Source organism: Alligator mississippiensis, chromosome 1, assembly GCF_030867095.1.
Source record: "Alligator mississippiensis isolate rAllMis1 chromosome 1, rAllMis1, whole genome shotgun sequence".
Taxonomy (NCBI): Eukaryota; Metazoa; Chordata; order Crocodylia; family Alligatoridae; genus Alligator; species Alligator mississippiensis.
The window spans coordinates 262,250,223-262,268,475 of NC_081824.1; the positions used below are offsets into that span (position 1 = coordinate 262,250,223).

Below are 18,253 nucleotides of genomic sequence, written 5' to 3' on the forward strand. Positions count from 1 at the left end.
CGAGACAAAGTAAAGTCTATAAAATACTTGAGGCTGTTTCCTGTATCTTTCTTCTCTGGAAGTTACAGATCTGCATGGAAAACCTCTAAGCCCTTCTAATATGATAAAAGAAAATAAACATAAAGAGTCCTGGGGTTGAAACAGCAGAATGGGTATCAGGACTTTAGTTCTCAACATGGATCTAACAAACACTCAAGACACAAACAGAAGCAAAAATTGTCTTCTACCCTAGCCCTATTTTCTTCAGGAGTGATAAAGCAGGTACCTAACCTCTTAGGTCCAAAATCAGAGAGGTATTTATATACCTAAAGGCCCTTCTGAATCTGGTTGTTAGCAACTCCATATCCAAGCTTGAAAATCAATACCTACCTTCTCTGTTATTATTTATTTAAGCTTCATATTTGTAAATCATTTAGCTATCTTCAGATGAAAGACATTAAAAAGCCTCTACCTTGTCAAGAGAGTGGCTACCAGCCATGATATTAATATAAAAGTCAGGACCAAGAGCAATCATGCTTCCAATAAGTGTACAAATAATTTATTTAAAATTCAAAACTCAGAGGTACAAACAAAATCTATATAAGAACCAATAACTTCATAAATGTAAACACTCATAGAAAATATATGAACTGTACCAGTTTACCCACCCACCATTCTTCACAGAAAACAGCGAGAAGTATAAAGACAAATCAAGGCCTAATTGTTCTTTCCTTAAGACTCTAGTTTAGGAGGTAGAATACTACTGTGAAAGAGGCCTCAAAACATAACAAAATTTACTTCACTGGAATTACACTAAGGGTAAATTTGGCCCAATGTATTTATACATTTCAGGTAGCTGTAAAAGTGGTTTCCTTATCACTTTTGCTTACCAAACAGCACCAAGATAGATTAAATATCATTCTGAAGCTCCTAGAGCTAGACATTTTGCATTCATTACGTATCCAGAATACCACCTGGCATCCACAACAACTTTTGGTACAAGAGAAATACAGTATTGTGACTATTACTCTGGTAAGTTTTAGGATGGCACTTATACAGTTAAAACACCTGCCCTTTAATACTAATACAGAGTTTTTTGTGAGACTTAAGGATTTTGTGTTTGTTGAAGAGAAGCAAACTTTTAAGATGGCCAAGATTTGCTAGTCTATCAAGGCAGAGGAGGCCAGAAAGGATTCTTTGCAAAACAGTTTTTAGAACACCACATTAGGGAAACGATTTATCATTCCAGAGGGAAACTTTCTGAAAGGTTTCACTGGACTTGACATTTTCTATATTGGGTGGCACAGTCCGCAAGACGAAAAACATATTACAGAATAGGGAAAAAGTTCTCCTTTCCACTTTTTAAAAGCAGAGAAAGTGATCAGTTTTATATTACATTTTGATTCAGGAAATCTTCATTCTGCCTTCTCATGAATGAGGTAAGTGTGCTTGATACATTACCCCTTCAATAAACTAAGGCAGACTTAGAGGAAAGAATCTTTCATTTCTTGGATTTGGCAAGTTCCTCAAACAACATTTCATAACTAGAAATAAGGCTTGGAATTCTGCAGACAATATCTACAAGAAGATCATAAAAATGTAAATACACTATAATATTAAAAAAAAAAAATCAAATTCAAGCTTAAGGGCATTCCACATTATTTAGGGAAAAAACAAGCTTGTTTATATACAGGCAGACAAACTGCTAAGTGCATTTGTATTTTAGTTGTAAAATGCATGTTGTAGGGCCTTCTAAAAAAAAAATCTATAAATAAAAAGTTCTGCTACACTTGTGCCATTTAGTTTATCAAGAGTCCTCCCACCTATTTGCTAAAGGATACTTGTGTTTTTCAATGAGTACATCAAACTTGCAATCTTGCACTGTAGTGAAAGCCTATCTGTAAATATGATAATCTACCTTAAATATTTTTTGAGAGCTAGTGAGTATCAATCTGAATCTATCTCCTTTAAATCAGTGGCAACAGTGAGGTTGACGCTCCGTGCCATCCTACTAGCACTCATCCTCTGTCTACTTAACAAAATAGAACCAAGATAGATTAATAGTCATTCAGAAGCTTCTGGAACTAGAAATTCCACTTTAATTAACTATCCAGAACTAACTGTGATGACAGTTTTGGATATGAAAGGAACCTAGAAATGCTATTTCTGCCACCTTAAATTATTTTTATATAGAAGTCGCAATTTATCCATGATCACCAATAGGAAAACCTTCCCATGTTTTTTCCCTAAAGGAAGACATTACTTAACATATAAAATCGACTGTCCTCTTTGTGGGTGCTTATATACTTTTAAAATAGAGATGTGTAAATAGGCTTCCTTTCAAGCCAGTATTCCAGTCCCATTTTCTCAAAATATCACCTGAACCATTCAGTTTACCAAATATTATAACACACTGGAAATTAAACACAACACAGCTGAAATTAAAATGAGCTCTACTCCTGATTATGACAGAGATTGCCTCAATATTAAAACATAAGCATGGTTGAAGGAAACCAAACCATCACGGATTGTAATTAAGAACTGGAGGTACCACCTATGAAGAGAAAATAAGATGTACAAAAATGCAGTGCCCTCCAATCTATAGTCAATGTGGATTTTTTTAAAAACTAATACAAAGAAAATCATTGCCACAAAAACCACATTTTTCTATTGACCAAAAAAGAGCTAAACGTATCATGAGAATAAAGGAAAAACTGTATATGTGGAGATCATGCAAGTTACAGGCCAAATCTTGCCTTCTTATTCCAGTGTGTAGTTTCCATTCACTGGTTTGTTGGCATGAATACATAGAAAAGACAAGAATCTGACTTAATTACATTGTTAAAAGTTCATGCCAGAAAACAAGAAGTAAATGTTAATTCACAAATTAAGTTATGGAACCACCATGAAAACTGCTTCTTTGACAAGCCAGTAAGGGCTCAGACGAGCTATTTTTAGCACACATCAAGGGGCTTCCTTTTGCTATTTTTCAAATTTATCTTTCGTTGTCTCTTGTTTTCTACAATGCTCTTTAACTCAGGGTCAACATAATACTTTTTCTGCGTATGTACAAACTAATTGCTTTTAACCCTGGAAAAGCTATAGTTAACACAGTTTTCACCTCTCAACGGGATTTTTATATGTTCAATTTAGGCAATTTACCTTCTACACATGCAAAATGCACTGCACAAGAACAGAAAAGGCTTTTTTCAAACTTCAAAGCTTTTAAAAGTATCAAGATAAAGCTGAATAATATGTTGGTATCTATTTTGCTAATTTTTCACAGCTGACAGAAGCATTGGTTAAAATAAGTCATCATGCATATCTGTTTGCAAGTTTCATCATTACAGGGGTTTCCACAGAAAATTAGTTTCACAAAGATATCACATTTTGGCACTTGTAGGGCACCACTTTCTCAGTTCAGATACTGGCAGCACATGAGACACTTAAATGCAAAATATTTATGGTGCCTTTGAGAATTAAACTGGTCAGGAAGTGATACTTTCTTGAGCCAAAGAGATTAACAGAACTGTTAATTATTTTTCCAACATGACAACACGCTAAACTGATATGCAGGTCACCAGAGAGAAAAACTCTGCTTCATGTCCCCAATCACCAATTCTACATTCCTTCTAAGATTTGGCAACTGTACTGTGCGCAGCAGACAAATCTTCTCACCCTTAATTATACAAACTCAATCTTGTGGAACTTGATTGATACAAAATTATTAACCCTCTAAAGGGCCAATCCCATAAAGTTCAGAGATTCCATAATATCTAGCAACATAAATGGAAAATGAAGGTTTTATCTCGTTAGAGCTAAAGATCTGAATGCCAAACTAATTATGTCATAGATCTGTTTTAAAACTAGAATTAGATGGAAAGACAAATTCTTCACATGCTACAGCCTCACATTCTCTAAATATAGTCATTATTCAAGTGCCATAACTGTTTGATTAAAACAAAAAAGTCCTTTGATTATCCAATAACATCCCCCTCCAGTCTTTTGGGAAAATGAAGAGTTGTACTATATACAAAGGTAAATTTTATTCTTCAAAGGTAACTTCACCCCTTTGCAGTCAACTAGTCCAAGATTAATATATCACTTAAGTCCCATTTAAGCTCTATGTTGAGGGCTCAAATGATGCCTTGGGCTTTGCCAACTTTGCACAGAGCTGAATTCCACGTTAGGACCTGAAACAGACTAGGAATTGAGGTGCTGAAAATCCAGGGTATAGTTATATTTTGTAAGGTTAGTATGTTTGGAAAAGTCCCTTTAAATTGAAAGATGCAATGGTGCTATTTTGCAACAAAGTAGTGCCAAAAGATAAAATCTGTATCTATTCAAGAGATGAGTGCAGCTCCACTCTGAGTGGAGCAGAGACATCCACACATGAAAATGGTTGCAGCATTGGTTTTGGATACTGAGAAATGCAATAGTAATGAACTTGATGGTGAGCCTTATGGCAGGTTACTTGACAGTTATTTTACTAACATCTTCTCTCAACTCTATAGCAAAATAATTTCTCCTTGCTACTTTTGTGGCATACTGAGTGCTCCTTTCTTTCCCAGAACAGTGCAGAACATGATGAATAGGAAAAATACAAACACCATTAATAATTCAACTTTTATCACTGCTTGCCCAGAATTTAAATGGAGAACGTAACAAAATTAGCTTTGCACATTCATCCACTGGGAGGCATACAGGCCCACAATTAATATTCAAAACCGACTGAGGTCATCACACACTAAATGCTACCTTACATGTAATCTAAGTGGAGGAAACCACTTCTGGATTTTCCTCCTAATGTTTACGCGTAGACAAGGGCTTGTGGCCCATCACACTAATTAATATCCTGAGATTCATGCATGTTCTGAAGTACCTGCATATGACAGATTTTTTTTATTTTTTTTTTGTAGAGACCAATACCTTTACACAAATCATCAGGCTTCCCACTTCAACCAGAGAAGTAGGGATCCCTCAGAAACTGTTCTCATCTTGTATGTCCTTTTGAAGCCCTTATTTTTAGAAAAGACTTTCACTGACTCCAGCTGAGAAACTCCAGTTTTACCTGAGAAAGAACAAGTAGCTTGCACCATATTGGAAACAAAAAACTCACTTTTTTTTCAAATAAAAGTAGATTGCTAATGTTCAAGTCCCCTTAGTCCATGTTTAAACCCCTACGTAAGTGGCCTGCTTTGAAAAAACTGCAGAGCTTCAGTTAAAGGAGAAAAAAGAAAAATTAATGCCACTGATTTAAAAACCCAAGTTTCAAAGCCCTAGTTGTTTGAAATCTTGGCCAAGATACTTATTCCAAGATAAAGAGAAAAAAATCTATTAAGCAACCCCTATTGTCATCTCTTCTGTGAGTTGACACTGGTATGTATGCACATAATCTTCATTCTTCCCAACTCTTCAATTCATGCTATTTTTGTAGAGTGAGAACTCAAATTCTGTCGTCAAGGAAAAGTAAAGTCCTACTAAATCTGAGCTATTTTACATATAGGAAAAAACCCCATAATCTTCTGTATTACGCTATGGAAACCAGTTGCTCAGATACAATTCAGCTGGCAAGAAATAAAGTGCATAATGACCATCACTGAGAACTTGCTCATTTCAGTTTAGCACGGTTAGTGTTAATATTCAACTATAAGAGTAGCAAAACGCTATTTAAAGTTAAGCCTTCCTGATAACATGGGCAGAGGAATCTATAACAAAATACATGTCAAAAAAAGAACGCCAGTGCTGTATAAATGGGGGAAGAGAGGTGTTAAATAGGTTCCCTAAATTTCCACAGAGCTCAACTACTAGACAGGTATGCTAACAGGCAGCACCTGAAATGAAGAGTCACACTCTGTTTGTTTTGCTTCCACTACTCCTGAATTCAATTTACAGCTGTCTGGCAACTGACTCATTTCATCTTGTGCAAGTGAACTTAAGTCTTGAGTGTCTACAGAAACTGTGTCAGATAAAGAATCTTGTTTTTCCTCTGAAGCTGCTGTCTGGGGCCTACTTCCTTCTGTCCCATCACTGCAACATGTCCTGTCATCATCCTCTTCTAGCTGCTGAACAGATGTCAGATACTGCTGCAAAAGACTACTGTCTTGCTCGCTGTTAGAGCTCTTCTTACTCTGATCTCCATAGTCTACCAGAGCATCTTCTGCATTGGAAGGACCTTCTGAAACAGAATCCCCAAAATGTTTGACAGTTTCTATAGAATTTTCCACAGGAAAACTGTCACTCCCATGTGTAAAACTATTTTCAGAGCCATGTAAATCACTAATGTGGGTTTGATCAATCATGGAGGAATGAAAGCCAGAGTCTGGGAACTCTGGTAAAAATTTCTCCAGAATAGTTTCAACTACTGAAGCCGAACAGGTAGAACTAACATCAGGAGAAGGTTCTTTAAAGAGATCAGATGACTGAACAGGTAGGTTGGATGAATTCAAAGTACTTGATATAGGAACAGGATGCTGCCAAATTGTATTAAGATTTTGGTTCATTGTAAGTTGCCACTGTTGAAGTGATTGAACCTGCAAACCACAAAAAACAATGTTATGAAACAAGGAAAACAAAGGCATTTGCTAAACCTGGCAATAAGTCTGTAAATAAACAGCATAAGACTGGGAGGGATCAAAAAAATAAAAGGCATTCTGCCTAGACAAAGGGAAAGATGAACTTTACATTATGAAACAATGACCCTTATTATTTCTAGCTTAGAGTCTACGCATTGATAGGCCTCAACAGAAGCCATATGGAGTCCTCTTCGGACAGAGCATGGTAACTGGATATGTATCAAATGAGAGCTCCAACAAGAGTATAAAAGGCTCAAACCAGGCTCTTGAAGAAGAGAAGTGTGATGCTTTTAAAGGAGACAGCTCATGTTTAGACGTTTCTATCTGGATGTTACAACTATAGATCTCTTTCCACACATAGAGTACACATACTTTTGGATACAACATAAAACTGTTAGCTTTAGAACTTAATGAAAAACTAATCCATTGCTTCCAGAGGCAACATGACTTGATGGTCTCAGTGGATACTGGGGCAATCGCCAAATTATTCTTTTACCACACTGAGGATCAACTTAGTTACTTTCTCCAGTATTTTCTCCTTTTTACAATTCCTAACTCAATTTTAAATTTTAGTAATGAAAACTTATCTGGGCCTGATTCTCAACATATTTATTCAAATCCAAAAATGAGTTGTCCACCCCCACCCCAAACAACACAGGAAAAAGAGCCTTAACCTAGATTTAAGTAGCAGCCCAGAGCAGGCAGTGGCTTGGCTCCAGCTTTGGCCATGGGCTCCAAGATGAAACCTGAGTTGAGCTCACCTCTGCCAGGGTCTGCCCTCATCAACCCCCTGCCTGGGCCCTACATTCTTTCCCTGCAGCTGCCCCCTCCACCCCCTCTCCTCCAACTACCCCCTCCCCTCCTTACCTAGTGCTCCAGCTCTAGTCCCTCCAGCCCAGACCCAGCCAGCTGGGAACTGCCACTGTTTCTCTCTGGCTAGGCCAGGCCCCAGTCAGGGACATGGCTGCTGCACACTATCTCCTAATCAGAGCAGAACTGCAGCAGAAGATAAGGGTGCAGGAAGAGGGGAGAGACAGGGATTGGGATGGGGCAGCCACAGGAGGCAGGCACAGTCATGATAAGGGGTGGGAAGCAAACTGTAGAGGGGATCAAGGAGTAGGGAGGCAGGGACTGGAAGGACAAAAGCAAGAGGCTGGCAGCAGGGAGGCATGAGGGTGCAGGCAGTAGGCAGACCAACCAAGAAAGGGGCAGAGGTCTGGTCCCTCATGCTCTGCCCACTATTCCACCCCACACTGCTGTGGCAAAAAAAATTTAAGACCTCTCCCCAATAATTAGGTTCTAGACATAGGAAGTTATAACAAATTTATAATTTTCTATGTATAGAATCTAATTATTGGGGAAGGGTCTTACATTTGAAGTTACCTTGGATTTGGGTAAATACATTTTGCAGTGGTTATGCATGCTTCTTTTAAATTGCTAGTAACAAAACAGCTATCACCAAGTAACTTGCTGGCAAGGTGCCCATTACTCCAAGTCATGGTGGTCAGGGCTACATTCACATTTTTTTCAATATTTACAACTGAAAAGTATGCTTTTTAATTCATAATAGGATAGAAGTACTAAACATATTTACCTGGTCCCAAAGGTAGCTGATGGCCTCCTCTTGTACAAGTCTTTGAATCTTTTCTTCATCTCTCTCTCTTATTAGTCTAAAACACACAAGATATTTAACTTAATAATGCATTGTTTCCTTGAGTGACAAGACCAACGTGTTCCATATAAAAACATTTTGTATAACACTATCGTCTAAAGAAACAACAAAGTAAAGTGTTTAGTCATTCTTCTTAATTTAGTTTTTTCTTGTCATCACATTCATTTAGCTGCTGGAGTGATTTCAAATACTGTTTGAGAATACCCTTGTGCTTTTTTACTGTTAGTTCTCTTTATTCCATTCTCCATTACCTCCTTAGAGAACTGACATTTAAGAAGGCTGTTCTAAAACAGGACTAATGTACTGCTGGACAACTTCCACACAACTGCCTGTCTGAGGGCTCTCACTTACTTCCGTGGAACTCTTATTGCAGGCACATAAATCATTAAGATGAAGATGGTCAGTCAAGTGAAAGGGCTTCTATATATTGCTTCAGAGTGCTAGTAGCAAACAATACAAATATTATCCATTAACTAACAAGGCATCCAGTATGCCAGATGAGTTTTGCTTCTTTCCAGCTACAAGGTATGAGCACTTAAACACCAAACCACACCACTCTGAAGCAAGGCTCTCTTCTCTGAAAGTATCACTGCAAGGATATCATGACATTCTGCTTTATTGCATCTCTCTGGTTGTATCACACTGCTTAATTTTACCCAATGTCAACTCTAATCACCAGCTTTGTAATTTCAGCCTGTACTCCAAGTATCAAACTTTCAGATTTCCTGTTTATTTATCAACACCACTAAAAATCCTGTGCGCCAAGCCATATGCTCAGTAATTTGCACGCACCCCAATCTAGGCCAAAGGGGTAACAAGTGTAACCAGAAGTATTATCTTATGGTGAAGGTGTTTCAGAGCAGTTACTTGAGGGCCTGATTTGAACCCATAGAGAAGGAGTGTCAAATTCATGCAGCCCCATAAGCTAGATGAGTGGCATGTGGTTGGTCAATGGGCCAGATCAGGCCAACAGACCCTCTCTCATAGCATACCTGATATGGCAACTATTGCAGCCAGTCTGGGACCTGGAGTAGACAGAATGGACGTTACAGACTGGCCAGAGCAGCAATCGAGCTGCATGCAATGGATGCCCACTCTGAGGCATATGCCAGGCATGGCACATTTTCCAGCCCATCTGAGACCCATGCTACACACAGTGCTTGCAGGCACAACAGGCAGCATGGAGTACAGGACGGGCTGGAGTAGGTGCCACATACAGCATAGTCCTGGAGCTGCCAGGATGGGTGCTATGTGGGACATCCACCGCCTTTGCTGCTGTAGGCAGAGTGTACCATACACAGCACCCATTCCAGATGCTCAGGTCCTAGAGTGGCTGCTGTATTAGGAATGCTAGGGGAAGGGGGAGAGGAAGAGGTAGGGGTCCATGGGCAGGATCTGGCTCACAGACCAGCCTTGCACCACAGGCACACATTGTGCTCTGCATCAGTCTGATCAGACCCAGGGGCAGCACCACGGGCCACACAGCAGGGCTCTGCAGGCTGGGTCCAGGCTGTGGGCAGTATGTTTGACAGCCCTGCCATAGACCCCTTGCTATTTGCTGCGAGGAACAGAACAAAAAGAACTTATATTGATTGTTATACTCTAGGAAGAGAGAGCAGATAGGAAAAATAATTTAAAAAAATCTTTTGAACTGAGCAAGCCTGACATGAACTCATATGAACTATGGAAGCACATCATACTTTTTCAGACTCTCACTTTTCCATAAAGAACTCACATTTTAAATACTGGGAAAAACCTTTACAAACACTGCCATCCCTTTGATGATACTAGACCACTCTTCATATTCAGGGCCATACAGGATCTCTCTGATCTCTAGGAGAAAAGGCCTAATTCAGATGTGTCACTAAACTTTTCTGCTCATCTACTAGAGTGCAATGTCTTGGAACCAGAAAGGTGTAAAACTTCTAACCCAAAGCACGCTTGGATAGAGCTAGATAGAGAGAGAGGATGGGATGTTGTATGCATAATTGATTAGAAAGTGGAAGTTGGCTTGTCCTACTGTGTTAGAGGCAGCAAAAGCTCTTATGCATAGGAAAAAGTCAAGCCAAGGAGAGTGTATACTTATTCTGAAATGCATCAAAGCATTTTAATTTTTGTTCTACACTTACGTCAATTCAGACTGGACAAACAGAACGTAAGGCAGGACTTCTTACTTACTTTGTTACTTCATCAGTTAAGCAAACAATGTGCTCTTGCATTCTGCTTAGGCGAATTTCATAACGCGCTTCCTTGGCTTTGGGATGGTAGTTCCTTGCATAAAATCCTCTCCAGCAGGCCTGAAGCTTGGTGGCTGCTTTGTTCAGTTTTTGCAATTCACCTGCATCATGATCCACAGAAGCCAATTCATCAATAGAATCTCTCTTTACAGTGTGGTCTGAAAGAAGAGTTTGTTCATCATTCACTGATGGGATAGAGTAACTCCCGAGAACTTGGTCTACACAGGAGGCTAGAGAGCAGCTAGTACTAGCAGTCAGATCAGCGGCAACTGTTGCTGGATTAAGGAAAGGTAATAATTCAGCCTCTTTATTTTTCTCTTGAGCTTCTACAGATTCTGTTGCTTTGATGGAGCACTCTGTTGCAACCCAAGAAATCTTTTCTTGTTTGTTATCTGCACTCTCATTAACTTCTTTCACAAATTCAATCACTGTAGCATCATCAACTTCCATGTCTGAAGTGATTCCATGTAGTCTCAGTTCTGTAGTTGGAGATACAGGAGACAATCCTGAAGCAACAGGCATAAAAGTAGACTCGGAGGAGAGAAGACTGCTGTTCAGTTTGTCTTCATCAGTCTGTATATCTTCCAGGTACAGCTCTTTGCGACAACTTCTTTCAACTGGAAAGGCATTCTTTGCTGCGTAAGAGTGATCATCATTGGTGCTTGGCCCAACCCAAGAATTCATTTGGATAACAGGTTCTAGAGGAACAAAAAGCCAAATTTAAGTTACGCTCCATTTAAGTAATATAATTCATTTAACATTAGGAGGCCTTCATCTTCTGTTTTAATTAAGAATACAGCAGTTCCAAGTAAGGTGCAATAACTACAATTTAATGCTGATGTAACACTAGCACACAGAGACCTAAGGGGCATTTTTACATGTGCTCCAGGATGGGGTATTTTAATTAGAGCTGCTTTAATTAAAATGCCTGCAGAGTTATTGGATAATATCTGTTCCATTTGCTACTAGTATTCAGCATCCTGTGTATTCAGCATCCCATGTTTCAAAATGGCAGCGAGGGCACTTTAACTAAAGCTTTAAAGTGCCCTCGCCACCATTATGAAACGTGGGGACACTGCATACACGAGACACTGCAACGGGCTGGAGGGTTCTGATTAGAACACTTCAGAAGACTTAATTAAATCAGCAGACTACTTGGAACTGGATTAACTGAATCTGGTCTGACGCATTAACTGAATCTGCTTTGACACATTCAGAACGCATCGGAGCACGTTTATAGGTGCCCAAAGTGTGCTGGTCACGGTAAACTATATACAAACAGCAAAAGACAGCCCCTTCCTGAAGAACCTCCTACCTAACAAGATAGAGCAATCAAAGTAGCAAACACCAAAAGATGTGATATACTAAATAATAATAATCTTTTCACTATTTTAGTAATTACTGCTTTCAGTATACAAATAAAAGTCAGGGACATGAGGTTAGGAACCAAGATGTAGCCAGAATTGTATTGCTTCAGTTAAAAAAACAAAATCCAGACACATTAAAGACTGGAAGGCTCTGTTCAAGAGGAAGGCTATAACCCTAATTGTTTCCCACAATGGTATTTGCATACAGATAATTCCACTTATTGCCATACACAGCAGCACAAGAATAAATTTGGACTTTACCACTTTCAAGGACTATCTGTGGCCCCAGGGCGGGACTGCTTTGTTCACACACAAGTGACACCCCTTTGTTGGGAGTAGAGGATGTAATTGGTCCTTCATTTTGGTTTTGGTACATCAGTTGCCTCTGGTGGAGCCTGAGCAGAAACAAAATGAAATCATTGTGAAAAAAAACCTGTCTTTCAAAACGAGATCTGAAAGCAACTAAAAACTTTGAGTTACTTTATGGGGAAGAAAAAAAAAGATTAAACCATCTGAAAAGAAGGGACTGATCAAGGGAAATACTGTACATGCAAGAATTCGAAGTAACTATTCACAAGAACAGATTCACAGGACCAGGTCCCAGGTCTGTCAAAATTAAGTGGTCTCCTTTAAAACCTCTGAGTTTTATAGAACAGTACTTCTTAAATGCTTCTGTTATATATGACATTGATGGAGAAAGAGAAAATGTTCTCACCTCTGCTTGCTTAGTATTTTTTCCAGTTTGGCATCCTCTTCAGTCTGGAGACCATACGAAGAAATAAGAGGACAAACAGTGGCAAGGTACTGAACTAACTGAATGTGCTGCCCAGGTCGATATGATCGCCCTTTACCTTGACTATAAAGCCATTCTGCTTTCAAACTGGGAGGAAGAAAAAGAGGAGGTAATGTCTCTGCATAAAAATCCAAACTAGAACATGCAAGTAATTTTCTCACTGCAACTCTTTGGTTACTTTTCTTCTAATTGGTGCCTATGCCATACAAATCCAAACCCTGCATTTTCACAAAAGCTAGAGACACTGGGATCTTCAGAAGAGTTGGGGGAAATACTGTCTCCTGTACAAAAACAGGGCTTTGAAGATAATTTACTGCAACTGTTACTCTGATCCATGAATCAGTTGCAACCTTGGCCCATATCTTCTTCATTTAGCTCTTAACATTTTATTCAGTTCACTTATTATCATGCCCCTTTTTTTGTATCCTATCAACATCTGAATGTGTCTATTAATAGAGATGTTCAAAGCAGTAATACTCTTCAGAGTATTCACAGAAATCAAATCTGAAATTTTAAAATTGGAAGCAGCACAATGAATATCATGCCATATTCAGAAATCACATTTTGAACATCATACGTGACAGCAGTGACAATGAACGTTTACAATTTTTTTTAAACAGTGAGTATGGTAACAATTAGAGACTTAATTTCTGATCATCTGGATTTACCACTGCACACAAATGCATTTTAAAACTTATTGACCAAATAAAAAAAAAAGAAATTTTTAAAACGCTTTCACCTTTCTTTCTGAGAAATCACATATCCATCTAGAACTTTAAGGTTCAAACACCAGCTGACAATATAGGGTCGATAGTCAAATCCAGGAATAGAAGGCGTAGCCATCACACAAGGGTTGCTCATAATTGACAACTGCTCCAATTGAGGAAGAGAAGCCAAGAAAGAAATCTGAAATAAAGAATATCTTTGTTGATTAAAGAGAACTACCTGGTGTTTACAACATATGCAACATTTCTATTGCCTGGACATCTGAGGCAGAACAGCATTTGAAATGCAAAAATACATGTTGGAAAAAACAAAAAAACACCCAAACAAACAAACACACACCACTACCACCCTGATCCCAGTCAGAACACTATCACTAAGTCACTTTCCTGTAATATGTTAGCTGCCATTACCTTTGGAAAGCATCACCTCATTTTTGTGTCTTGGGGGAGTGGAATTTTTGTATATTTATATCATTCTGATTCAGAACAGAACAGTGGCAAAGATGGCCTTATAAACATGGTCACACTCACCAGCAAAGATGTACTTATTTAAAGAAGAGGAAAGAAGAATGAGCATCCAGCCACATTAAGGGATTCCCTCAACAATGCTATGCTGACAATACTCACAAGATTTATTCACAAAAGCGTTAAAAGAAACCACAAAAGAACAATTAACTTCTCCCTGTCTACTCCTTGATAAAGAAACAGAATCAAAACCATAAATGTAAATTTTGAGGCAGTTCAGATCCAGAGTGAGCCTATCATTAGAACAGAAATTACTTGTAGCATTTTTCAGCAGCAAAGGCCTGCAGCTGACCAGTCTTGTTTTTAATCTGTTCAATCCAGGGAAAAGACAGCTGTGAATAGTGTTTTATGAATCTGTAGGCAGCATCTGAGCCTGGGATTATGCATTAGGCATCCTTGAGCAATGGAACTAGGAAATTAAATAAATAAAAACAAATTAAAATAAAAAATGAAATAAAAGGCTGGCTGGAAGTTAAAACTTCCTTCCCAGTTATTTCGTTTCAGTTTTAAGAGCACACCTCCACAGCAAAGGATTAGCTATTCTGTGTAGCTGTTCAATGTACACACAGTTATTACCAGGGATCTGGGTTTTCTGTTTCCCACAGAAGAGTGGAGAAAAACACAGGTTTCCCCTTTTAATGGAGAAACACGCGGATTTTGCAGTTTTGCAAAGAGCTCTCTGCAGGCTAGCAGAGTTCCAGCCTGCAAGTGGCTGCGGGGAGTGGGAAGAATACAGTCAGGCAGGGGGTGTCATGTGCATGTATATGCATGTGGCCACTAGGCAGACGGGAGAGCAGCTCTCACCTGTAAATCTCTTAAGTCTGGGGCGGGGCAGGCAGCGGTTGAAGCCCCAGTAGAGGCGGTTGAAGCCCCAGTAGAGAGAGAGGGAGGGAGTTGGGCAAGGCCAGGGTTGCTGCCCAGCCAGGGCTTGGGGCCTGGGGCTGGAATGAGAAACCGCAGGGTCCTGGTAGGTAGCGGGACAGGGCTGTGGGCAGCTTGTCTGGTGGGGGTGGGGCCGGCTTCCAGCCACTGTGTACACTCTCAGGGGGAGGGCAGGGGTGGGCTGCCTGCTGTGGGCTCCCTGCCCTGCTGCCCTCCCCCAGGGCCTCCACAGTCCAGTGGGTGGGACCCAGTGCAGCAGGGCAGAGCAGGGCTGGGCAGAGAAGCTCCTTGCTGCTATGAGCCCTGTGTCACCCTGGCAAGGCATCCCCTCCCCGCCCAGCAACAATGGGGCAGTGGCACAAGGTTGTGCCCCTTGCTCCTCTGGAGCATTGCCAGGGCAGCACAGAGCTCGCAACAACAAGGAGCCTCCCCACCCAGCCCCACTCTGCCCTGTCAGGTCTCGCCTGCTGGGGTGCAGAGGCCCCACCCCATCCCCTGCCTGAGCCCACAGCAAGCAGCCCACTCCTCCATGGGCTCTGCTACAGCTGTGCCTGTTGTGGGGGAGGGGGAGCTGGGCTCCACACTCCTTATGCTGCAGCAGCAGCTGCTTCCTGTGGATGGCAGCTGGGGCTTGAGCACTACTGCAAAGGACAGGGGGCTGTGGACTGGGGGCCCTGCCAGCTGGGGGTCGCCTCCAGCAGGGTTGGGAGGGGGCAGGGGGATGTGGGTAGGAGGCAAGGGGCACCACCAGGGGTGGGGAAGTGAGGGGCACCAGCAGGGCCAGAGGAATAAGGGGTACCAGCAGAGCAGAGGGGAAGGGGGGGGGCCAGCCTGGACCTGTGTTCTGTGAGCAAAAAGGGGGCAGAGGGAGCTCTGATTTTCCACGATAAAAAATTGAAAATCAAAACATTAATGAGGCACTGGAAGGCTCCCAAATTGTTTTAAAATTGTAAATAGATCAATAAAACTGTGTTCAATTGATATCTATCTATAGTAGCATTTCATATTCATCATGGATTTTGGGCTTTTTAAAAATCAGACAATATGTTGGGGGGGGCGGTTTAAATCAGAGAATTTTTATCAGAGAAAACCAGGATACCTGGTTATTACAAACACCAATTACCAATAGTAAAAACCTTCAGCAGTCTGTCAGATTTGAAGAAAATAAAGGCTGTTTTACTTGCGCTCTGAGTATTTTGCTCTCAAAAGAATTACACAACTAGCCTCTTATTTTAAGTTAAAAACTTTTTATGCTAAATTCTCCACATTTGTTACCTCATTTAAGTCCCTGATTTCATTTTCTGCCAATGAAAGAATGGTCAGACTCTGAGGTAGGCAAACAGGGACTGTGCGAAGAGAAGTTATAATATTTCCATGGAGCAGAAGAGTCTATAAAACAAAAACACCATCATTAAACATTACCATTTTGATCAAAATGTTTTTCTTAATTGCAACAGCTTCAGAGCACAAAATTGTGAATCAACAAGTCAAGAGTGAGTTTCTACAAACAGATTTTTGCTGGGAATAATCGTACTATTTAAAAGAAGAATTTTCCTATATAAAAATCAGTTTTATAAAGGGTGGGAGTCATTTGTTTTTAATATCTGTAGTTAGAAACTTCAGTACTACTTTTGGCAGCCTTGGCCAAATCACCAAGTGATTACAAGAGAATCATAGCCACATTTTTTTTCATCTTTAGAATGGGGATAATAATTCTTAACTTGACAAGTATGCATGACTAGTTAAAATAGCATGGGCCTGGATAATAGTGTTAACTGATATGCTGCTTTTTTAAAGAGATGACAGACAGTAGAAAGGTAACACCGCATTTACCTTTAGAGATCTAAGCTTGGAGAGATCTCCTATTTGAGACATATTATTGTCTGATAGATCAAGATGTTGAAGAGATGTGCAGCTGTTGATCTGATCTATCATCTACAACAAGAGAAATAATGAGAAATCAAAAACCTCTCTTCTCTGTCATTAAATGAGAATTTACAATTCTGCAATTCTTTCTGAAGCTTATAAGTCTCAATAAAACAGCCAAGAAAGCTTCTAATTTTCAATTATGAAGAACTTTGGTTAGGAAAAAAAGTATGTTTAGTAAATGATGTTGATTTTTAAAATGACCCAATTCCCATTACAATTTTGTGCTTTACTTATGTATGCCAATTAATTGGAGATCACTTATTCAAATACTGGAAAAAAAATGCAACCCCTAGAAGGGCTTTCCAGTTTCCCACTGTATTCTGATACCAGATTTTGAAAAGCTAAAAAAATAGATATTTCACCTTCAGGTTATTTCCTGCCAGGTTTAGCCATTCCAGGTGCACCAGATCCTTTAAGCCCTCCACGTAACCAATGCTATTGTGAGGCAGATTTAGTACCTGGAGCTGAGTAAGTTTTGCTACACCCATCATTCGTACCAGCCGATTATTGGCCACTGACAGCTGTAGATAAACATGCAAAAAATGTTTAATGTTTACTACAAAATGGTTCACACAAAACAGGTTAACAAATGATAACATAAGATCTAGCTCTTATTTTGAAATGTTAAATATACAGTCCAATAAACTATACAGAATGATCTTATTTCTAAAGAGTAATGTAGCCCAGACAAACCACAAGACCATTCAACCTGAATTGTGCACTAAAATTGAAGAGCTCATTTTGTTATACAATTCACCTGCAGTGTTAGATAATGAAACTCAAGAGAATGAAATGAAGAATAAATTAGAGTCATTGTTTCAGGTGGTAAAAAGCATTTTAAAACTGCCTTGCAAAAATAACTGCGGGCTCATCTACACGTGCTCTTTACTGCAGAGTAGACTAATTAGCTCTGCAGTAAAGTGTCACTATCTACATATGCACTGGTATTAGGGTGCAGTAAACTAATTAATTCTGTTGTAAGATATTACTGTTCAGGACAGTACTATCTTCTGGCATAGTACTTACCTACACTGAAATTCACATGTAGACAGTCACTGGGTGGGGGCCAGACCTCTGCACGCTGCCTAGCTAACTGCTCCACACATTTGGCACCCTTGTGCTCCAGCCAGCCCCTCTGCTGCCATCACCCAAGAGCCCACGGCTGACTCCCCAAGTCTCCTGCCAGCAGGGCTCTGCTCTGCTCTGCCCTGGCTCAAAGTGCTGATGTCACAGGTGCATATGTAGACACTGCTCCCAGAAGCACCGTACTGCGGCTCGAACTACCCCAGAGTTTATTACATTGCATTACAGGCACAAAATTTACTTGCTCATCTTCTTAATGAAAGATTAAAAACACACACACGCATCCCTCTGTCCCAGTGAAAAGGGAGCTTTAACACAGTTTTAAACATTATAATTTTTAACATTTTCTAGTGAAGTTTTAAATCGTTAATTATTTACATGTCTTTGTACAGTTGAAAGAGAATACAGGACCCCACACATAGTAACTACATGGGTATAATTGTAGTATATTGATGCAATCTAAAACATGCAGGGCGCATCTACAGA

At 39.9% G+C, this 18,253-nt stretch overlaps 1 protein-coding gene across 2 annotated transcripts in view; it reads right to left on the reverse strand.

Annotated features, from left to right (window-relative positions):
- Positions 1-522: 522 nt before the first annotated feature.
- The window catches only part of CEP97 (centrosomal protein 97), a 29,431-nt gene continuing 11,700 nt past the window's right edge, over positions 523-18,253 (reverse strand). The window contains exons 3-11 of one of the 2 annotated variants that reach the window (XM_014599141.3): positions 17,143-17,205; positions 16,589-16,690; positions 16,031-16,144; positions 13,363-13,529; positions 12,546-12,710; positions 12,092-12,225; positions 10,405-11,161; positions 8,149-8,224; positions 523-6,512 (exon numbers count right to left, since the gene is read on the reverse strand). In XM_014599141.3, the coding sequence (XP_014454627.1) occupies positions 5,787-6,512; positions 8,149-8,224; positions 10,405-11,161; positions 12,092-12,225; positions 12,546-12,710; positions 13,363-13,529; positions 16,031-16,144; positions 16,589-16,690; positions 17,143-17,205 (2,304 nt within the window). In that variant the 3' untranslated portion in view covers positions 523-5,786. Of the gene's footprint in view, positions 6,513-8,148; positions 8,225-10,404; positions 11,162-12,091; positions 12,226-12,545; positions 12,711-13,362; positions 13,530-16,030; positions 16,145-16,588; positions 16,691-17,046; positions 17,206-18,253 lie in introns of both variants that reach the window. The other variant, XM_006271779.4, reaches the window with a different exon arrangement.